At 40.8% G+C, this 24,265-nt stretch overlaps 1 protein-coding gene across 3 annotated transcripts in view; it reads right to left on the reverse strand.

The window, feature by feature from the left end:
* Positions 1 to 1,955: 1,955 nt before the first annotated feature.
* The window catches only part of TGS1 (trimethylguanosine synthase 1), a 30,445-nt gene continuing 8,135 nt past the window's right edge, over positions 1,956 to 24,265 (reverse strand). For 2 of the 3 annotated variants that reach the window (XM_083825754.1, XM_083825755.1), the window contains 8 exons: positions 23,538 to 23,624; positions 22,283 to 22,454; positions 20,389 to 20,740; positions 19,339 to 19,512; positions 18,217 to 18,360; positions 16,656 to 16,874; positions 15,536 to 15,612; positions 1,956 to 4,618 (listed from right to left, as the gene is read on the reverse strand). In XM_083825754.1, coding sequence (XP_083681880.1) covers positions 4,502 to 4,618; positions 15,536 to 15,612; positions 16,656 to 16,874; positions 18,217 to 18,360; positions 19,339 to 19,512; positions 20,389 to 20,740; positions 22,283 to 22,454; positions 23,538 to 23,624 — 1,342 coding nt within the window. In that variant the 3' untranslated portion in view covers positions 1,956 to 4,501. Of the gene's footprint in view, positions 4,619 to 14,114; positions 14,241 to 15,535; positions 15,613 to 16,655; positions 16,875 to 18,216; positions 18,361 to 19,338; positions 19,513 to 20,388; positions 20,741 to 22,282; positions 22,455 to 23,537; positions 23,625 to 24,265 lie in introns of all 3 variants that reach the window. The other variant, XR_014580344.1, reaches the window with a different exon arrangement.

Consider the following 24,265-nt stretch of genomic DNA (forward strand, 5'->3'; position numbering starts at 1 on the left):
CTCTGCTAACACATTCTTCAGGCACATTTTTAGGATAAAAGACCAGTGAAAGGTGTTTTGTTATTCCCGGTACGACAGAGGCACCCTGTGAGCCTCCTTTCTCACGTTCATGCCTTGTAGAGGCTCTGGCCAAGCCATCGTGCTGCTCTAACAAACCACAGCAGTTTCACAAGAAGGTCACAGCGCAGTTTTGAGAATAAGGAAGAGAACGACTTGAGCCATACAGAGACAGGAAGGACTGCGCTGTCATCAGACCCAGACTGCCTCCAACAGCACTTTTTCTCCTCGGCGGGCTGCGAACCACAAAACCCGGAGCGAGGCTTGGCTTCAGCAGGTTTTCGATGAAGCCTGCGCTGCTGGGAAGCGCTTCGAAACTCTGCCTGGTTTTGGAACAAGGGAGGTGACAGACCAAGGCCTCAGAGACGTGCCAAAAGGAAGATCTCAGAAAAGTCATTTGCATGAGGCTTGAAGAAGGGCACATGAGCACGAGGTGGCAACCCCAGGCTCCTGGACACCCAGAGGCACTCCTAGTGGGACGCCTGCTGAAAGGCACTGATCTTTGTCTCTTTCTGTGTAGACATGTAGGGAAAAGGATGAGCAAATGGCAAGACCCTTCTGATGGTTGCGGGGGTGCATTGCACTGCACCTGGCTGGGGAATTCCCCTGCGCAGGGAAACCCTCACACAGAGCCCGGCTGCTGCAACGCCTCTGGCTTGGACACCAGCCCTGCTCACTTCACCTGGGCACAAGAGATGCCACCAGCACCTTCAAGGGACAACATGGAGCCAAACACCTCGCTTTAAGCGTAAAGACCGTGCTGACTAGAGATGGAAACCAGGCCCTGTGGTGGACGGGCCTGGTTTGCAGGCCCAGCCTTTCCTCCTGCCTCCTCCCCGCGTGGTTGCAGCGAGGACGTTCGTGGCCTGTGCGCATCTCCAGCCTCACCACGTTCAACCTGCCCACCTGTTTTCAGCCCTTCCTTTAGCTTCTCCTCAGCCAGCGAGCCCTTCTGCAGGCTCCCAAGTTACAAGGCAAATCGGTAACACCCCTCTAACACCCCTCACTGACCCAGTGGGCTGGGGCGCTTGGCAGCTTCCTCTTCCAACAGCTGGAAGAGGAAAGGGTCTGCATTGGTTTCAAGCCTGGTTTTGCAGCATTTATTCCTCTGCTGCATCCCCCCCCCCTCATCTTTTTGGCCACAAAACTGGTGAAACAACGCACTGTAGGCTTTCCTCACTTGAATACACTTGACCAAATAGATTTGGTCTGGTTTTGTACAGCAACCTGAAACTTCCGTACCACTGAAAATCAACTCTAAGGACCCAGAACCCGACCAAGATATTCCAGATACTAAGATACCTGTGCTGGAAAGGCTAAACTAGTGATGGTCAATTCATTCACGTGATGGGTCACGACCACCCTCCTTGGTACACGGGATTGCAAGATTTGCGTTTTGGGGGGAAGCAGAGTTAAAGTAAATGGCGAGCATGAGGCAGACGGAAGCAGAGAACAAACCAAGTGAAAATGAGACAATTTTCTACCGCCTTGTTCAATGAGGTACTGCAAGTAACTTTTTCCCTGCGCTATTTATGAGGTTTCCCTCTTCTAAGTGTTACCACAGTCACTGTGGTGTAGCACGAATTTGTTTGTGTAAGCCCCGAGCTGCACATACAGAGACAGATGTTATTTCAGAAACTACACTTGGGGAAGGTTTTCTAAAACCTGTACGCTAAAACTTCATGGCACAGTGACTTTTTACCATAACATTAACAAGGTGGCCTTCAGAGAAGGGCAGCGATGCTGAATTTCCCACCATGAAGGGACAGTTGTTCAGCCTCACCCCTGCCCTGCTCTGATCCCACTGAATTTGCAATTGCACTGCACCTTGCAGTGTGCTTTCCATAGCCGCATTTTCCATCTCTCCATGCCAAAAGAAACAAAGAAACCGATGGGCTGGGCTTAGTATTTGATTTAATTACGATAAACTTAAGAGATCAGGAGCTCAGGAGCATGGCAGAAAGTGTAAGAGTATGCGTTCATGGTATTTAGTATGAATAGCTGTTGACTTCCAAAAGAAATTCTGCATTTTTCTTGTAGCTTATTTTACAGATTAAAATCAGCAAGAGACCAAGCTTCTAAGAATACTTACTTCACAGTGGCAACATAGTTTCCTGGTAGCCTAACACTAATTTCTTGCATATTATATGCAAAATATTACTGGACTCTGAACAGGGTATTAAAACTCCGGGGTGGAGATGCCTCGAAATTTAACTGTGTCTCAGCCGTGTTAACCTTTTTCCAGCATATAAAACAGAACCATGTTTTAGAGAAACTTTTGTCATGACTGAAGCTGTCCTCCATGGAGTTTGTTGGTTGAAACTACTGACAACCCTGTAGTAAAAACTATCTTAGATGTATTTTGCACTTGTTGGTTACATAGAAACATGCATAAGTAAGGATATTCTTCCATTTTTGATTCTTAATGTGCTTGCAAAGCTCAGCAGAAACCTTTGATAAATCTTTCCTGTTTACCACTAAGTTCATTACATTGGAAGCAAACATTACTAGGACAGTATATGTTGTACCCCTTATATCATGTTTCAGCTTTTCATTTTGAAGATTGGACACTGAACAAAATTGGACCATTTCTCTGAAGGCAAACTGATCCCCAAATGCTTCAAAAGCTACTCCTTGACTTCGGCAGGGAAAGATGATCAAAGAATAAGACGACAGCATTTCTGTAAGCAGCTGTTAAGCCCACTATAGTCCAATTTTAGTGTACAGAAAACTGTAACATACACAGTATAAATTAGTTTATTTTTCATTTTGCCTCATAATTATTATTTTTTTATTTAGCATGTAGTGGAAGTTTAATAACTTCATTACATTTGCCACTGCTACAGTAGGCCTCTGTAATATCAGCACTCTTGCCAACTTCTTCCTCATAGCAGAAGGATCATCTACAGAGAACACATATCAGGAGGAGGAAGGTGTAAAGAGAAGGATCTTCCTTGCCATTCTATAAGATTTATTGCAGAGAAGATAACTTCTCTCCTTTCCAGCTCCCTTTAAATACTGACATAGAGGCCAGCACTATCGCAGCACTTCCGCTCTGCAGCACAGTGGCAAAATGCAGTGATGCAAACAAAAAAAAAGTCAAAAGATTATACCTCATGGGAAACATGGATGAAACACTTAACATTTAGCAACCGTCTGGTATTGGATGGACAGTAAAGTTAGGAAGAGTGATGTCCTGGGTGCCGTTTTACTGCACTCAAAGCTTGCACTGGGTCAGGTTGCATGTTCATTTTTAACAACCCATGCATACTAACACATTAGGCTCCTGATTTGAAAAGTTGGATTTCTTTCCTTACAAGGGAAGAAGAAAAAAAATTCCTCTCATTTGGTTATTCTATGCAGTTACTCTACAGAGCTTTGTTCATCAATGCAAATCCATGGTTTAATGCTTAGTCTTTGCTGCCTCCAACATTATGATATGCTGCACTCCAGATGGAGGAGAATCAGCACTTAGTATCTTCAAAGCTGTGTTCCTACACTTCTACCCCAAAAGCAATAACCAAAATTAATCTTGGATACTTACTGTAAGCATATTTCAGCGAGAATGCTATGGCCGTGCCCTACAGACACCTTTTCTTTCCTGACTCCTTTTCTGCTTGGTAAAACGTCCAAAAGTAACTGTTCTCCACCCAAACCTAGAGTAGGAGGGCTGGGCTCCCCCCTGCCACTCCCTGATGCCCGCACAAGGACCAGGTATCCCAAAGGCCTCAAAAAGGGTTGGGGGAACACAAACCTGTGTGTTCCTCAGCTAAGCTACTGGGACAAACCTCCAGCCAGAACTCTTCTCCTAAATATCTGTAACAAAGGGGAAAAAAGGAACAAATAGCAAAGAGGAGGGTACAACGCTGCTGCCAGCCACAAACACACCCCGTTCTCTCTCCACGCTGCAACAAGCTGCAGTACTCGTTATAGCAAACGTGGACCTGCGTGCCACAAAGGAAACCTGAAAGAGTTTCCAAGTGCACAGGGACCCAGAGAAGTCAGCTCAGAGCTTTACCAGGTGGTTTATCTGACCACCTGGTTCCATGTTATGTACAGCTGCTCTTGTTTCTTAAGCACAGATATTATTTCTTGACACACTGTGTCTTTCAAACTATTTGAGTGCCCAAAACAGAGTGAACACTAAAGGAGCACGCACCAGAGTTGTGAAGAAGTCCTGAACTCCCCTTCAGTTGGCTGGACTTGAACATTGCAAGACTGCATTTATAAAGATTTTTTCTACATTCACAGCTACTCTATTCTTAGAATTTTGTCAAAATTGTTATAAAACATTTATTGACAGTAGCATTAAACAAAACATTCTTTTTTGTGAATAGAAATTAAAGCAGAAAATGGCTCAAGTCATTTTGAACAAGCCAGCTGTACAAAAGCTTATGCAAAGAAGTAAACAAGGAGGTCAGGTTTGGAAGAATCCATGCTGAATTCAGGTGAGGTCATGCCTTATTAGATCACCAAAATAAGCTGTTATTGTCTTCAGTTTGTTATTGAGAAAATTTTGTTCTATTTCAACTTTCCCTCCTGGCCCCGCCAAAGAAGCAATCTGAAAAACAAAGAACAAAAAGCAGATCAATCAATGCACAGGAAAAGTGGCAAACCCCCTGAACTTTTATTCATGTCACGTAAAACGCCTTTGCTCTGGCAACAATATTCCTTGTCTAATGCCTCTGGTCCTCCTTCTGTCTCCTTTTCATCACAGAAGTGACTTGTGGCGTTCTTGTGACCCAAAATTCCCCTCTACCCCCCCCCCCCCCCCAAGTTTTGGGGCAGAGTAAGAACAAAAGCTGAAATTAGGAAGCACAAAGGTTGCACTGAAGAGTGTGTGCGTGTGGGGAAAACAACATCACCACAACAAAATTAACCCCCGCCACTCCAAGAAAAAACAAACAGGCTGAGGAGGCTGCAAAAAACAGTTACATTTTTTTTTTCCTGTTCCTGTTGCAACCAAAAAAACGCTGCTGCTGCTGCGTGCATGGGAGTCCCAGACAGTGCTGACGGCAAGGCAGCTGAGTAACAGCTGAGGAATGCTGCAGGTAGAGGTAGAGCCCTGGGGAAAAGCAGTCCCAGGGCAGGCGGCGCAGCACTCCGCTCCTGTTTAGTCACCCGGGTGAGAACGTCACGTTCACGCTCTGCTGCCCGAGCCTGGTGAGCACCCCTAATGCTTAATGATTACAGAAGGTAACTGCAAGGGAAACACTGCAGCAGACTTTGTATTTTGGACTGGGGCAGGCAATGCTCCGTCCTCCTCCGTTCGCATCCACAGTGCCCAGCAGCACCACTTTGGCAGACGGCAGCCCCGCAGACAACCGATTCCTCCTCTCCGCAGGCTTCACAGGCACAGACAGAAGGAAAAGTACACCAAAACTCAGCTTTGGCTTTTTTTTCCTCTTCTTTTTTTCTTTTCCTCCTCCATCAGGCCAACCCATGGCTGCTGCGGCGTGTCCCCCCAGGACTGGAGCTCCCGCAGGTTCGGCTCCCTGCAGCCCTTTTCCTGCCTGCTACAGGAAAACCGTCTCTACGGTTCCCTATGCTGGAAAACCTTATATGCCAACAACAAAATAATAATAATAAAAAAAGGGTCTGCAAGCCTGCAGTAGATTTTAACTGATCTTTAAACCAAGAAGCCCGTGGTACTGCCAGCTAAAACTTGAAGTTCGATTTGCGTTATTAACGCTTCTAAACTCCTCTGAGATGTCACACTGTAGCATGGGTTTAAATATAAACATGCCGAACTTCCTCTATTTTACTGCAAGTAAAAAAACAGCCTACTATCAGGAGGAAATAACAGATTAATCTAAACTATACCTTGAACCTTTATTGACTTGCCCAGAAAATCACCACACTTATCTAAAACATGCATTTACTTTTCTTTTTTCCTTTTTCTTTTTTTTTGTATCTGCAAACAAAAACAACTGTGTGAGCAGTTTCTTCATCCTTCAATTTAACGGTGATAGGAAAAAAAAAATTTCCACGTTCTTGTCAAAGAGGAACCTGCCACTTAAGTAAAAAAGCAGAAGCAGGCTGGTTTAAAAATAGCACAAGAATCTGAATTGGCAAGTGATCAGGAATGTTAATTTTAAGACTTATCTTTACTTACTTGAAATTCTAAAAGCAGTTAACATTGCAGGACAATCCTTTTTTTTTTTTTTTTTTTCCTACGAAGACGTTAGTTTTCTCCTCTTATTTTTATTACAAACAAAAGATGGAATGACTCTCCCAAAAAGCGTTAGTGACTTTGCCTTTCGTAGCTATAGCTGCTTAAATCTTCTAAAATACTGACTGGATTAGTCAATTTAGGATAATGATACTGAAATTACTTTCTTGAGATTACACACTCCTGATTTCAGGGCACAATATGTATAACCAAGCATATATAAGTATGACTAGCACATTCATATTAAACAGAAATCTTTACTAAATATTTCTCTTAGAAGACCAAATAAAGCAAAATACTTTTTCAGTAACGCAAGTAAATGTCACTCCTCTGCTGAAGGGTGGCATTTACCGAAGGACACCTGAGAGCACGCATGCAATGTCTAGCTTTCAAGTCTTGAAGCATTAAATCCAGGATAACTAATTTCAAACGACTCCTAAAAAATATCTGAAAACCCAAAGGTGACAAAAATCTAATGAGCACGCAGGCATATATTCTGCAGGGACGGAGTCAGAACAGAAATGCCAGGACTGCAGAAATCCATGGCTGCACTTCTCAAAACTCATCGGTGCACCATGAATGTTTCAGCTTCTCACGTTGGTGGGAGGTCCAGGGAAGCAAAGGGAGCCCAGCAAGGAGGCACTGCCTGCTCAGATGGAACTGCCAGCATTCAGAGGAGAAAAACACGAATACATCACCACCACGCTTGTTTGCAAATTGCTGGAGGCTGCAAATTTAGTTCTGTACAAGCTGCCAGCCTGCAAGCTTCCCTCGGAAGGGCTCAGTCAAGCCTGACAGCTTAATAAGGAGAAACTGCTGCACAAAAAGCTAACATTTTTAAACATAACATATTATCATAGAATCACAGAATGGTTTGGGTTGGAAGGGACCTTAAAGATCACCTGTTTCCAACCAACCTGGCCTTGAACACCTCCATGGATGGGGCATCCACAACCTCTCAGGGCAGCCTGTGCCAGTGCCTCACCACCCTCTGAGGGAAGAATTTCCTCCTAACATCTGATCTCAATCTCCTTTCTTCTAGTTTAAAACCACTCCCCCTTGTCCTATCACTACGTGCCCTTGCAAAAAGTCTCTCCATCTTTCTTATAAGCTCCCTTTAAGAATAGAAAGGCAGCTATAAGGTCTCCCCAGAGCCTTCTCTTCCACGGGCTGAACAACCCAAACTCTCTCAGCCTGTGTTCATAGGAGAGGTGCTCCAGCCCTCTGATCATTTTTGTGGCCCTCCTCTGGGCTCGCTCCAATAGGTCCACATCCTTCTTGTGCTGGGGCCCCCAGAGCTGAACGCAGCCCTCCAGGTGTATTGAACTGGTAGAGTGCCACCTTCTAAAAATAATAGCAGATTACAGAACAGCGCTTTGAAAAAACAAAGATGCTCATCTATTTTTAGAAATAACTATATATATACACGGGTATCTCTGCCTATCTCTATGACACTTTTGAATTAAACTACAGTGATACATGTGAAAAGGCTTCTTTAAAAAAAAAAATACAAACCAAAAAATGGTTGAATCAATGATCATTTGTAGACACCAGCCTACAGGGCTGGTACTCCTAACCCCATCCCGACAGTCGCCAGGCTGCACAGGTCACCCTCCCCACAACGCCATGCCCATGTCTCCCCACCACCCTGGCTCTGCTTGCTAACCACAGTCCCCACACCTGGGGAAGGCGAGCAGCCAGAGGCGACTCTTAATGGAATTGGTCTACAGCTACCGAGATAGTCAGAGCATTAAAGAAGGCAGCCAACTGGCTTGCTTTAAGTTTAGAACAGGGGATATCAGAAGAGAAATATAAAAAGGGAAATGGACTTGCTGAAGGTGCAAAATGGCTTTGTATCGCTCAGCTGTATTTCTGTACTCAAAGGGTTTCCCAATGTCCCTGCAGTTTTATTATCATATCAAAATTCCTTTAGTAATTTCCTACCTGTTTTAGCCATGAATTCAGGTTACTTTGGATCAGTACACTAACACTTTTTTTCCCCACAAGAAAGTTTTCAGGGGTATGAGAAATAAGCATTTTGCCTCAATAGTCAGTCACATTTTTAAGATGTAAATCGTTTCATTTTACACAACTAGTAAAAATGAGGAAAAAAAAAACCTAAAGGCTAGAGGAAAAAAAATCCACTTGAAAATAAGAAGTTACACCTGAATTGTAAGAAATTACATTTGCTTAAAAAAGATCAGTCTACAAAATACATCAACTTCCAGTCTTTTAAGCGTCAACTACTCTAACATCCAAGCATCTTAAAAATGCATCAAATTATTTTAAGATCACCTTCTGACCTCTTGCTTCCTTCTTAGCTCATCTTTGTATTTATTCCTAAATAAAAGTGACAATGCTTGGCAGGTCACATTTGGCCAGGTCTCCAGTTACCAACCTAATCTTAAATCATAGCTGAATTGAAAGGGGCAAATGCTAGTTTTACTCGTCAGCTTCCCACAAATTTCTTAACTCACAGATGTTACCATATATTCTTTTGTTAAACGGATGTCTCTGGCATGGTTTTCTGTATGTGGAATGGCAACATATTTATTTATTTACGTAAATAAATAATAAACAGGCTTATTTATTTAAATAAATAAGAAGAAAGGTTTACCCATCTGTACTCTCTCTTCATTGATCAGTCATTTGTAACAACTGGCCTTTCAAAACCTGAAGCACAGCAAACATCTTACCATCTAAGCACTAGACTGCAGATAGAATAAGAGTTATTTTGTTGTTTGTTTGTTTTTTAATTCTAGATGCTTCCAAACTGGACTATGAACATATTATGGGAGCCAGGAAAAGAAGAGGCATCTGCATGATGTGCATTCTTTTTGTGACCACTAGAGTCATGAGCACTTTGCTTGATTCTAGGATCAGGGAATCACTCTAAGCACTAGACAAGTAACAAAGGCAACATTTGAAACATAAGCTAGATCTGCAAGACAAACATTTAGGACAGAAAAAGCTTTGAATGAATCAGAAATGATTACATTAAATTGGGTATAGCTATTATACACACACACAAAATAAAAATCAAACAGACAATGCCCTTCCCAAACCAAAATATCCCAAATCCAGGTATCTACCTATTTTTTAAAATTTTACACCACTTTAATTTGTAAAGATACACATTAAGTTTTCAACACAGAAAATGGACGGGGTCTGAACAGTGACCTACTTATTAAAAAAGTAAAAAAAAATATTAGCAACTCTACATAATGACAAATGTAAACTTTTGCTTGCCTCTTACCCTGCCTATGTTTTTAAAAACACAGTATATAGAGTGAATAAATGCAGTCTTTAAGAACTTCCTAGCAGCAACGGTGTCATACACCAATTAAAAAAAACAAGCAGGTTGCTGGCTGGTCAGCTCACAAATGACTGAGTTACAACTGGCTAGAAAGAATTAATTCACCTGCTAGCTTAAGTGAGAGAGGTTGCCAATTTGCATTACGATGCCAGTTTACATAGGTTCTGTTAACTAGCTGAATTATGTGGGAGACTGCCATAAGTATGTCCCATGCCTCTCCAGTGGACCCATGCTCCTTAAAGCTGCATCGTCCCCTCCTTTTAGCAAGGTTCAGAGAGCAGAGACATCCATCAGAGCGACGCAGTCATGAAGAAAGCTAGCTGAATTGCCACAGCCTTGACTAACGTTCAGAAAAAAAAAGTATTTATCGAAAGTTGAAAGACAGAACATGATTTTCCCTTGCACAAGCTGAAACCCTTGAGGTATTCTCTAATTCTAAGGACAGGGAAAAACTCCTCCTGCAGATATTGAGCACTAAGTTATCTGCAGCTTTCTTAGAAAAAAAAAATACGCACCTGGCAACGTTTTGCCTCTTATGCTGTTCTGTTTGTAAACTTCAAACACAAGTATCTTGTCTGATCTGTCCTATTTACAGAATTATGGTGAATGTGGCCAGCAATGAACAGTTGTGCTCATGGTAAAGTTTATGTTAAGAACATAATCCAGTGTTTTATGAAGTGTAAAACTTTGCATATGGTTTGATGAAGAAATAATATTTAAACGTGCCTAAAAGAAAGAAGATTACCCTTCGAAACATACTACCAAAAAAGCAGCATTGCTCCTCTTCCTCTGTCATGCTACACTACTTTAAGGTCAAAAAATTGCTGGCTGAAAATGGGGAAATATTGCAGGACTTTAATAGCAAGTCTAACAGGCAAATGCATTATTTTCAGTATTATAAGTTCCTGTTTACGAAACTGGAACTATATTAAAATTTGATTGTGAAATAGACTTGAATTTTGAAGAGCGGCTGTTTTTTAAGTTATCCCACTTCTGAAAAATTCTTGACACTTCCTTGTTTTTTCTTTAAGCCTTTTCTCCTACCCCATACCAACACAAATCCCGTTAGTACAAAAACTGCGTAGCACGTTAATAAGGTCCATGATGCGACTTCACAGCGTTGTGGCTGTAATCTGCTGAGCAGAGCCACAGAGCCAGATCCCTCCTAGAGACAATGTGTATACATTACAGCTTCATCTGATCTACCCATAAGGCTTCCGAACACTGGCAAATCTTTCTCAAATTGCAGTGTCTTTCTTCCGCCACAGACTGGATCTTGGATAGACCGGAACAATTTTTCTCATCTGAAAAGACAGCTCTCAAGTTGAGTAATAATTAGGAATTTCATTCTCAGAATCACCTTCATTTAGCAAAATCACTCGTGTTCTGTCTTACGAGTAGGCCAACATTATTCTAATTGATTTGCTTTCTCTGCTCTAAGGTTCATAACAATTAATAACTCAGTGGACCACTATCCATGGGCAGGGTAAGTAATGAACCCCCAGTTCACCAGTACTCCATCGCTCGAGCTGTCTAGGCTGGTGGAGATGCTGATGTGGTAACGTGTCTCACACATCATCAGCATATGCACCTCACCCATTTTTTGGGTGAAGCCATCGTACTGCCAAGACCCCATTCTCACAGTAAGTGACAAGACAAACACCTCAATTCACGTCACTTAGAAGAACAGGCCACAGCATCGCTACACGAGTACGTGACCACGCAGCAGGACACATTTTGGTGTCCTACATAATGGAACGCCTTCTGCAATGAGCTGAAAAGAAACTATCCCACCATTATGAAGAAGCTTCCACAACAACAAATCCCAGATTCCTCTTTCTTTGCTGCAAATACAAAGATACAGATGCGTTACTCGGTACAGAAAACAGGCTGTGCAAGAAAGCAGGATACTTGGGATAAATCCTGGTCCCTGAGGTAAGTACACTGTACAATTAGGCTGAGCACAGCTCTACAGCTTAATGAACACTTCATAGACAGTATTTCACCAGTCTCAACCAGCTGGCTTCTCAAATCACTCACAGAGGTCTTCATTAGATTTGGGTGAAGTTTTAAGACCCATATGTTGGATCTCCTGCAGGAACCTCCTTTCTTTCCCTTGATCTGGTGGAAATGAACCAGCTGGGAAGGATGAGGATGCCCGGAAAGGCTGAATGTTCCCTGACTTCAGGTTCCCTCATGTTAATCAACAGCAGAACAAGGGCAGGAAATTTTCATCAGAATTTTGCCAATGCATGTATATTCTCTATTTTCATTTATTTTCAACTAATATCAGCTTAAATTAGTACCCTTAATTAACAACTCATAGAAGTACCCTAATTAATACCTCACAGAAGGCAAGAATGGCTTTCAACTGCCCAAGTATATATCAAACATTTTCACTTAATTTTGCTATGGCATAATTTTTATTTAAATATGCAAGCCTATTTGAGATAGCGATTTCTAATTCTTTCCTACTTTGAAGGAATTCTCAGTAGGTCAAACTTACTTTTACCTACACGCACACATCATGGTTCCTGAATATTCCCCTAACTAGAAAGAATGTTTTTGAAAGACTGATTCAACTTACAAATGGACCTATGCGTTATAATTTTTGTAGCAAGTACATGCTTATGAACCGGGAGATTTGACACAACTAAGGGAAACACTTCACATTGCTTGAAAGCACACCGAGTGCATTCCACTGGTTCGCTGCTCCCTCTCGAGGCAGAAGTGCAGAAGCTTGCTCTTCGCCTGCCACCTACACTCAGTGAATCTTGTAAGGAAATTCAGCCTAAGAAAAAACCTCTCTCCTCAGGATCAACTTGACACAGACAAGGCCATGACTGCAGGCACGGTAAGCACTGCTTTTGGAATAAAACCACGCGGAACAAAGTTGCGGGTGTTGTCTAAGAAGGCAATGAACGCAGAGCCCTCAGAAACAGCTCAGTTGAAGTCAGCTACCGGCTTCTTTCACAGCAAGACCCCTGTCCTACGTTAGCTACCTAACTCTAAAAAGAAGCACGTGTTTTCCACTAAATTCGCACCACCATAATTAACAGTTGAACTATTTCTGCCCTAAGGTCGATTCCAATTGATGGGCATCTATTTCCATGGGAGCTTGAGAGCCGCTGTCAGAGAAGCCACCTCGCACCGATCCACTGGCTTAGAGACAGTACAAACATCTGCATGAAGGTTTGCAGCGGCAATTATATCAGCTCCTTATCTATTTAAATGGGCAAAGCACACCTTGGTTGTAGATTCAGGTCGGTCAGTGAGAGACATGAGGCAGGTACTGAAGTTTTAACAACCGCCACTTTCCAAGCTAAGCCTATCAGACCGGCTGTTCTGGCAGCCATGGGATACCTGAAAGCCTGAGGTATGAGCCTGTACATGCAAAGAGAGAACTTTTAAGGACACAGAAGAGGGAAATCTGACATGCCTGAGAAATGTAATCACAAATGAACCTTAAACCTTACAAGTTTCAAATCTAAGGCACTGGGTAATCTATTCAGCAAATAATGCCTTATCTAAGTTATTCTGATTTCAGGTTTTAATCTCCTGAAAAAAAAAAGTTCAATATTTACTTCAGACTTTTATAGGCTTCCAGTGTTCATGGACTACGTTCACAAGCATGGCTATATCCCTGCACACTAGCAGGGGTGTTCACAGACCCCTGCCAAGGTAGCTGTTGGGGCAGAAGCCACCCTGTCTGATCCATGAGAAAAGGATGGATCAGGACTGTGGGCAAAATCACGAGTGAACTGAGAAGAAAACCATCTGTACTAAGAACTTCAATGATAAATCTTCATTTCCTTTAGAGATTTAAAGTTCTAGATTTTTAGTGGCATCGCTCTTAAATACAGCTAGAGATGATGGCAGCCAAACCCATGGCCTTTGCACGCAGTCTGCTGTGGACCAGAGAACACCCTCTAGCCTGGACAACTGAGCTGAACCCACCCCTCTAGCCTGCTTTTAACAACTAAGCTGTGACCACAAAGTCATGACTCTGAGTGACAGCAGTTACAATTCAGCACTTCATGTAAAGCTGTACCCCTGGATGTACATCAAGGAATATTCTGAGTATGCCAACAACATCCAGAACCAACTGTACCAAGATGTAGGGGCAGCAGAACACCTAACCTAACCACATACAGGTGCTGAACTGCTCAGCAGGAACAGACACAGGGCTGTGGAAAGCACTCTTACACTCTTAGGTGCTTTTGTAGGGACATCAGATATAGGTGCCTTTGCCCACTTGTAAATCCAGTAACAAGCGCTCATGAGTAGAGAAGAAGCCTGGTGAGGTGGTTCTTCGCTGTGGGAATGCTACAGTTGTTAAAACACTATGGTTAGAAATTGAAACGAGAGAAACTCTTCTTAAAGTCCTCATTTAAAGATTCATAAGGTACCAACATTTTACCAGCCTGAAATATAAAATGCAATTAAATCATCACCCACTGTACAAACAGTCCTGCGCAAAGCACAGGTAAAGAGCATGCTATTACTTAAGCCACATGAATTTCAGCTTATTTCTCAAGCTGTGTGTTTGCTGCAGAATATTTTGCAGACCTTATCTGAAGACCTCTTCTGCTCTGTCAGACACAGCTTTTGAAAAAACAGGAAATAATCCTGGAAATTTCTGTGGTATGATGCACATGAGAAGAACATCTTACTGCTCCCTTCTTAGCTTAAAATCTACAAGACATAATTAACATAAAAAATATACAGAGGAAACTAAACCAGACACCCAGGGGAAATGCTACAGTCATCTAATTACTTAAAAAGTATTTGACTGGCATGTTTAATATCAGTCAGTAAAGAAGAGGCTGAGTTTGACATTCACAGAATCACTGAATGGCTTGGGTTGGAAGGGACTTTAAAGAAAATCTAGTTCCAACCCCCTGCCATTGGCAGGGATGCCACCCAGTAGACCAGGTTGCCCAAAGCCCCATCCAGCCTGGCCTTGAACACCTCCAGGGATGGGGCATCCCTGTCCTATCACTATCTGCCCAAGTAAAAAGTCTTCTCAATCTTTGTTATAAGACTGCTTTACGTACTGAAAGGCTACAATGAAGTTTCCCTGGAGCCTTCTCTTCTCCAGGCTGATCAACCGCAACTCCCTCAGCCTGTCTTCACAGGAGAGGTGCTCCAGCTCTGATCATCTTTGTGTCCCTTCTCTGGATTTGCTATAATAGGTCCATGTTCTTCTTGTGCTGGGGGCCCCAGACCTGGATGCAGCACTCCAGGTGGGGCCTCACAAGGGCAGAGCAGAGGGGTACAATCACCTCCCTCACCCTGCTGGCCTCTCCTCTGGTGATGCAGCCCAGGACGCAGTTGGCTTTCTGGGCTGCAAGCACGCACTGCTGGCTCATGTTGAGCTTTTCATCCACCAGAACCCCCAAGTCCTTCTCTGCAGGGCTGTTCTCGGTGAGTTCTTCTCCCAGTCTGTGCTCATGTCTGGGCTTTCCCTGACCCAGGCGCAGCACCTTGCACTTGGACTTGTTGAACCTCATTAGGTTCACATGGGCCCACTTCATATGTCTCTTGCTTGAGAATGTACTGACATACTAATCAAAATGACAGCAGTGACAGTAGTGCTATCAGGCTGTACAGTGATTTCCTGCAACTCCTTCATAAACTGAAAGCCATGCAATTTATCAGATGGTAAGAGCTGGTTATTTTTTTTTCTTTTATATGAATGTATCTGTCTGGCACTCATATATACTGGGTTTGGACTGTCTGTAAGTATTTCCAGTCTGCTGCTCTATGAAGGAACAGTTTCAAAAACATGGAAATAACCTAGTACTTCCATTTCTAAATATGCCAAAAGTACAGGAAACACAGAAATCACTTAATATAATGTTCAAACTTAAAAAAACCCAACACATTCAGCTGAACAGATTTAAAAATCTTAAATTTCTGCTTATAATATTTAGGTTTTAAGCCAGATGAGTTTTTTGTATTTATCAAGCTGTTATCCAGTAACCTACCTGGTTAATGTCAGCGTTGCGAGGTAGAAAATACACAATGTTGTTGGTGATCTTCTTGGAGAGCCTGAAAATTTCAAATGTAGAAGCCAGTAAAGGAAAAAAAGAAGAATGAGGAAGGAGAAATTGTTATATATTCATTCATTCTGAAAGCATGTCCCAAATTACATTATTATGCAGTAATGGAATGGCTGTGTAAGTTAAATACTGTTCTGAAATGCAGAAATTACTACTGTCTAAATGCAGAAACTATTTCACCATTATTTCACTAGAAAGCTAAAAAATTACTAATTTCCCTAGAAAATTTAACTGGACTGCAGAGAAGCATTTTAGAAATTGAAATGCAGTTTATAGCCAGTACATTTGTTTTATATCTGCTTTCTAATCCATTTTACATAATCATCCCACATATGCAAACAAAAATTTCTTCACCCTTAGAAATATGGCTATAATTTAGCCGAAGGAGAAACAACTGAGATTATTTGGAAAAGAAAAACATCACTTCACATTTGATGAAGTTATTACGCTAATGCCTTCCCAACTGAATGACTGCTCCCTACCATGCGAATAAATTAATTAAATTTTATACATTAATTAAAAGGGTTAATATTTTGCGTGTATTCCTCTATGCTTTCCCACATCACAAGTAGCTGCTACTTTACATTGTACATGACAGTTTTCATTAAAAAAAGAATTCATAATCAGTCATAACTTATATCACTAATTATTGCCTATATGTTACGCACGCCTATTTGATCAGTTCCGTTTTTTGGAATAAAATCCTATAAAGAAATTAAAAACATTCAATGAGTACTTTAAGTTAGAAGATGTGAACATTTTTCTAAAAGTTTTTTTCCTCCTTTTAAAAATAACCCTATATGACAATTATTCTTTCAAATAAAAAACAATAAAAGTATTTAATTTTAGGTTTAGATTTAATATAGCTGAGGCTGGAGGAGAATTAAACAAACAAGGTACACCTGTAACTTCAACTAAAGCTTACATGAGTTCCAGTCAGCAAACTGGATGTGGCAAAGCCCATCTCAAAAGAGGACGGGTAGAAAGAGAGAAAACATAAATGACTGAAAATCACAACCACAATGACACACAAGTTTGAAAGGATATCCATCTGGGCAGATCATCGTTTGGATATCGAAGATTTCAGCGGTGGCATAGTCAGGCCCGCCCCAGGGAGGGCTGAGGAACACAACATCAGCTTTCAGGTCAGCAGCCAGCACCATGAAGTCTCCGCACACAAATTCAATCTTGTCGGCCACACCATACACCTCGGCATTGCTGCGTGCAAGGCTGAGTTTCTCAGGATCAATATCAATAGCGATCACTGCAAATGAACGAGAGGAAATGCACAAGTAACATGAGTTGTGAAGCGCACAAACCATCTGACCACCACGTGGACGCCACCTAATTGCCAGGTAGAAGCTTCAAGATGAAGATGTTCTCATGCGGCCACCAGATACAAGTCACATCTGTAAATTCATTTTATGTGCTAAGTGATGACTTTATTTTGTAGGCAGTAGTAGACATGAAGCTTCAATTCCTCAAAGGGGAAGGAAGGTCCTTTACTTTGTTGTAGAGGCTCCACAAATAGAGGAATGGCTGCATTCACACCAAAGCATGGAAACACCACAGCCAAGGCTCAGTTGCTGTTGCAGAACTGGGAAGCCTCTGCACGCCATTAGAGTTTTGGGAGTCTTACATCTACTACCATGACAATCCCCCACCTCAGCTCAAGTACAGGACAGGCAAAGCTGTGTGCCTATGGGAGGCAGTCCTCCTCTCTTCCATCTTGGCAGGAGCCCAACAGCTTAAACAGTGGCAATTGGAAACTCATTTTTCTCCTCTGTTAAAGATGAACTCTTATCTTGTGGCTGATCATTTTGTACTGAAAACTGAGTACCCAACAGAGCAAGAGAGTTATAATAAAAGGGCAGTAGAAAATCATACATATTTAGCCAAGAAATACAAGAAACTATGTGAAATTTAGAAAATATTTATAGAATGCATCATAGCTTACCAAATTTAATGCAGTACAAACTACCATTTTTCTTGCTCAGAAATTAGTCAGAAGTGTTATTTGAGCTGGTATTTTACCAGAGTGTTTGATGAGCAGAGGAGGATTAAGTAGTCAATATTTTTACAGAAAGTGCTGTCATGATTCACTGCAGTTTCATTACCTGGCAACAGGAATTTATACCAGTATCAAGTTATCATCGCTTTTCTATATTTGGTCCTGCTGAACCTGCAGGTGATCCCATTCCAGTATTTTAAGTACTATTCACATGTAGCATGTTTTTGAGTGCAAAGACCTAACGTAACTGTTGAGAAAAGCAGCAGCCTTTTGGTGTTGCTGCGGGCTGGCACTGCAAAAAGAACTTAACCTTTATCATCACTCTTCAGAGCATCCTACGGACTAGTTACTATGCCATGTAAAAGTAACTTTGACTAGTACAACATAAATCCAACTTTGACTTAAAGTATGATAACAGTTTTATAGGTCCTTCTTAAAAAAAGAAAGCTCTTATTACTATTCTGTTGAAGCAAAAAAGATTCTGTTGCTTCAGAAGCACTGAAAAAAAATAATCATTGAACAAAGTCCATACCCAAATTTTTAGGGAAAACGACTGAAGAAACAAAGTAGCGTGCTACATACAATGCCTACTTACCTCTTTTCGAGGTCAAAGCAAACTGAATAGCATTTCCTCCAACCCCACAGAACGCATCCACTATCGTATCACAGTTGAACGCCTGGGCAACACGGACTGCAATATGCTCAGCGATCTTCTCAGGAGTAACAGAAAACCAGCCCTCTGCAAAGGGAAGAGAAGTCTATTTTTGCCACTTAGTTCAAGGTCACCTAAATTAAAAACAAACAGCTGAAGGTTTAGCATTAATCCCAGCAATTCTAGCTTAATGCATTCAACCAGGAAATACAGGCTTTCAAGATGATAAACTCTCGTCAGCCCAGGGATCTGCTAAGCAAACAAAGTCTCACTGAAGAGTACAGATATGCCTCATTCTCAGAGAATGCTGTTGAACTTGGTGCCTATCAAGGAAAAGCACACCAACATAGCTGCAAAAAACGTTATACATCTAACAATTATGCTCTGCAACAAATAAAAACAGAAAGACATCCTCTTACATACTATGCATTATTTTCTTTACAGCAGTGTCTTGTCTGCCAAATAATCTATGTGTTTATATGGAAAAGAATTAGAAATTAAAGGCTTATAAAAACACCACACAAATACAAAGTAGTAATCCTAATTCCTCATTTACCTATGAACTGATGATTTGGAAGTGGTTTCCATGTAAACATGGAAAAATGTGACATTGAAAATGACTGCTGAAAGACTTTTTATTTTAACAGAAAAAAATTACATTCATCAGCACAACTCAAATTTTCACAAAATTATTTCATAAGATATATAGAATAGAGCGATAGAATCATTAAATTTGGAAACGACCTCCAAGATCATCTGGAAATAAAGAAAGTCATCCAGTTTCTGAAAAAGTCCTGATCAAGTATTATTTGGGTATGATCATCAGCAAGCATCAGGACTATCAGAAAGAGGGATGTCCCATGCTAGGAGCTCTACTACAAGCTCCAAGGAAGTCCTTAGATTTTTTGTTTGTCTGCACAGTGGCTGATGGAATTTATCCAGAGCTGCAAACGCACACTCAGTAATACTCCACTTAGCAAGAAAATTAGTAATAAGCTGCAAGAAGGGTCACCAGTTTGGATACATTTTATATCACCAAGTCAGTGTACTTTGTACTAAACGTACCTCTGTCTAGTTTGATCCCCTCATCAAACCGAGAGAACAGCCTGTAACGTTGTGCCCAGTACTTGACTAGCTCAGGATCTGCAGCAATCTCAGCAGGTATAGATCCCAATGCAATTTTATTCTTTCTCTTCCTTCTTTTCTCCTTCTTCTTTGCAGTACCTTTTTCATCTACAACTGGAAGACACTGCAAAAGTTAACAATTACTGTTCTCATAGACTAGAAATGCAACTGGTAGGCAGATAAGAGTCAAGATATAAAATGTTCAACACTACTAAATGACCTTTATTACTGTCTGCCAGATTATGCAGATTTGTGGTTTAAGTCAAAAAAGGGCATCCTTTATAACAAAGGAATAAAGTAATCTATCATGCATCTGTAACAGTCCTAAAATGAAAAGATTTCACCCATTATCTAAGTTAACAGGTAAGACATGATCTTCAACTGACGGCAATAAGCTCTCCATAGTGAGCAACCAAATGGATCAGAGATTAGTTTCATGTCCATATATAAAAAAAGGAGTAAGAACCAATCTAGATGAGAACTTTGCAGTAGAACTCTAACATAACTGTGGAAAGGATTAAACTCTATGCGGAAACCTGAATAATCACATTTCGTTTTTTTCCAAGTGTTAAATAAGCAGGTTCACACAATAAATGACTTTTTTTTCTTAGAAAAAAAAATTTCAACAATGTATGTTGCCTAAAGCTCAGCCAGGTGCATTTGTGAACCCAAAATTGGATGGTCCATGCCTCTACCTGAAATTAATCACTCTTACCGTACAGGAGAAAAAGTTGCGTGAGCAAAAGACCTGTTAGACCACACATAAGATTAACAATAACTGTTCATCTATAAAGAAATACTATCTAAATTAAAGGTGAGACATAGGATTTAAGCGCTCCAGGAACAAGTTACATTCACTGGTACAGCTCTAAATTACCACTTGGACCGAGGAAGTCTTTTTGACTACACAGCATAAATAAATACCACGCAATGCCGTACTTTGGGAGAGAAACTGCCAATTCATGTTCAGTTTGTAGGAATTAGGAATACCTGGGCTCAAATCCTCTGTTTCTTCCCGGAGATAATCTGGTATGTCCAGAGGGACCAGCTCCCTTCCAGAGCCACACTCCAGCTTCCCCGTGCCCTGGCAATCTGCACCGTTTGCTGTTGTGACCATTGCTTCCTCTTCAGGCTTACTTGTCCCAGGTTCACCACCACCCACGCTGGAAGGCAGGGGCTCAGGGTTTTGAATGTTGAATCTCACACTCCGTGTGGTGGTAACGCTTTCCTGATCCTCCGAGTCGCTGCTTGTGGACGACCCCTCCACTTTATCCTGAGGAGAGGCCTTCTGGGACGCGGCTTCCTCAACAGGTTTGTTAACCTGCTTCAGGAACTCTTCCACCTGGAATTGTCAAATACCACAGACTGTGAGATGTGCTGGTAACCAGGTGCAAATAGGGCAGTTTAAAAGCATTACAGTTCAAAATCACCTACCATGGATACAGTCTTCCAATTTTGAAAAAAGTAAAATATCTACAAACAAGCAAACCAAAAACATTCAAGTTTTTAGCTCTGCTCCCTTTGCACAACTTTTTCACAATAAGCTGTCTTTGGTATCCAGATACTAGCTACATGCAAAACAGAAACTCCACAATATCAACAGCGAATCATTTGCAAATAATATCTGAAATATAAATAGTCAGATTTGCCAGAGCACAGCTGACCAAGACTACTACATTTTAATTAACTATTTTTTTCTCTGATCTGCATTCCAAACAGCTGTATTTTGCCTTCCAGGTTAGCATAAACATGTAAAATAACCTTCACACATCAGTTGCCTCACCTCCAAGATGTACCAAATGGTGCGTGCATCAGATCTGTTGCACAGTAGGTAACTCAGCATTACATCCTGGCCAACATACAGATGTCAGTTCAAACTTTTCAACGGTATATGCAGATGCTCAATTTTAACCTTAGTTGCTCTGGGTGGCACTAGGCCTAGGACAGTTCCTTACCAGAAAGTCTGAGGAAATTTCTAACCTTTTTCCTTCACATAATCTAACTGCTCCTCAGGCAAGGCTGGCTTCAGGTGCAAGACCACAGTGACCAAGCTTTTGATGCACAATTACAGCAATGGTACTGGAGTTCAAGACAATATACACTGTCACCACCAGAAAACAATGTTTTACAATGGGGTATTAGGGAGCGCCAAGAATCCCACAAGAATGCAAAGTAACATTTACAATCTGAGGTAACATTTCAAAGAGACTCAATTACTTTAAGGAATGAAGTCATAGTTGGAAATATACGCAGACAGAGGTCTAAGCAAGAATGTTGGTATCACTAAAAAAACCAACAGAGGGTCAGGACTAAATAACAGTAACTGAAATTCTACAGAATGAACAATCCTGTTGCTGATGTTCCATCAAACACCTCATTTGAGCAATCAACACATGAAGTCCTGTGCAGTTTTTTACATGAAAGAAACAACAACTAAAATTAATAATAGGGATTTGCATAAAATACACTAATATATACAATTTTTTTTTCCTCATAACTGAAATGACAACATTAACAAATGTCCTCACATCCACTTTAAGACCAAAGATACCTTTTCTTTTTAACAGCTACAGAAATCTATGCACTCCTCTAAAGGAATGATGCACCCAGACATTAGGAATGACTTCCATGTAACTTCACCATTCCTCTTAACAGACTGACAAGAATCCACCAATGCCTTTCCATATCCACTCTAACCTAACTACCTTTCACCTAAGCAGGATGAGGAGTAGAGTGGGGAGCAAAAGAAGAATAAAGAGCATCAGACTGGCGCTTGAAAAAAAGTGTCACCTACTCTGTGCATTTTTTTTTTCCATAATGCAACAACAGCTCAAGGGAACAGACAATTCTATAGAACTACAGCAACACTAACAATTAAGCCCACCTTCTTCAGAGTTTTATTTTTTTGGGAAGATGTTTCAGGTTCTTCTGTAAAGAAGATGTGTGTGTTCTTACTCTTCCTTGGCTTACGCATGTCCAAAAATTTGGACTTGAGTTTTGCTTTTTTCTCCAAGTACTGCACACTTCGGTGGGTAAAATCTGGAATTCCATCATACCTGAAAATAAGAAAAAAGATTTAGTTGGCCCATTTCCAATTGGGAAGCTTTAACATGAATGTATACGTCTACAGAACGTGAGTTAGACCTAAATATTTGAGACATCTGTTGATCTAAATATTCTTTTAAAACACGTATAACTGGATAAAGCTGCAAAACAGACATACCTTCAAGAAAACATTTAAACCTTTTTGAAATAGTTTTGTGAAAACGTTTACCCTGTTTGGCAAATAGACTCGTAACTTTGGGTAGATAAAATTTCCCAGACCAGACTTAAGAAGAATAGGAAATGGAGAAATAATCTTGATTTGTAAAATTAAGCATCATGCTGGTGGCTGTAAAGAACCTTCAAAACAGGTACTCTCGTACCTTGGTAAACACATTTCCAAACAACAACAAAAAAGAAATACGGGCATTTCACGTAATTAGTTTTTATGAAGTAGAACAGAGTGTCAGATACAAGACACGTTCCTCTCTGAAACATATATGTTTGTATTAAACAACTTACATCACAAAGAAGCCCTAGACTTAATCTACACTCTAGCTGTGTCCTACAATGTTTCTTCAATGGCACTGATGACCATATCTTTACGTTACACTACTGACAATGAAATTTCACTAATCAATAACATGGCAATGCTTTATTCACATACTATCATTTTGTTAGTATAAAGCAACCTCATTCCAACAAATAAAACATCTAGAAATTATGATCTAAGCCCACAGACTCCAAACTAAGAGGACCGTTAACAGTTTGAGACTTGAAGCATCCCTAATTTAAGTAACTGAGCGGCCATTTCAGTTATTTATCCAGTCATGTGCAGTTACATAACTGTAAGTACACTATGAGTTATGTCCGTCTTTCAAAGTGCTTTTCTTGTTTGTTTTTTTGTTAACTCATCTCTGTAACTTTGGATTTCTATTGCTAAAGCTTACAGTTTCAAGCTTACAGTGCAAAGACTAACTTTGCATTTATCTTCAAGAAGTTTAACAAAATTGGAATGGAGATGAACGGTCTATTTAAATAATATTAACAGAGCAGACTTGCTGTGAAGAAACCCCGAGCTCCTCATAAGCAATTACTTTTGTCCTGTGCCACACTTGAAACCCAAAATAGAACAGGTTTCCTCAGGATCTTCCACTGGATTCTCATCCACGTCCAGTTCATGGCTAGGAAAAAACACAGATGACCAAAAAGTTAATTTCTGGTAGAAAAAAAAAAAAAAAAACAAAAACACCACACCACAAAACCCGCCCACTATTATTTTAAAGAAATGCTACTAAAACTCCTATACTGACACCACTTAAATGTGAATTTCAGTAATTTTTCCCACACACTGCTGAAACCAAAAAAGGCAGATAACACTAGCCTATTTATATGCATAAGCTCTTTTTATCCAACACCAGGGACATTATGTCCTTCCATAGGGGTTATAAATATTCCAGCTATTCTGAATAATTTCTCAAAATGTTTAATACCAAGCCCTACGCAGAACGGATGAACACAAAGCATTTGTTCACCTGATTTCCAAATTACCTTCATCATCTATTACGTTATCTATCACTTTATCCATTATTAATCCTATGGCAACAGCAAAATGTTACAACAAAAGGAACATCATTAGCAGATGATAATTCCATTCTTCCCCTCATCTTTGAGTTTGTAAACGTACTAGAGAAAAAAGAGCCATCCCATCATCTTTGTGGTTATAAATTTGCAACAGAGGAAAGAAAAAAACTGTGACAAGGCAGAGATTAGCTATTTTATGATTGTCACAGCACTGAGCACTTTATTGGCAGCACATAATTAA

The sequence above is a fragment of the Anser anser genome (genome assembly GCF_964211835.1).
Source record: "Anser anser genome assembly, chromosome: 2".
NCBI lineage: Eukaryota > Metazoa > Chordata > Aves > Anseriformes > Anatidae > Anser > Anser anser.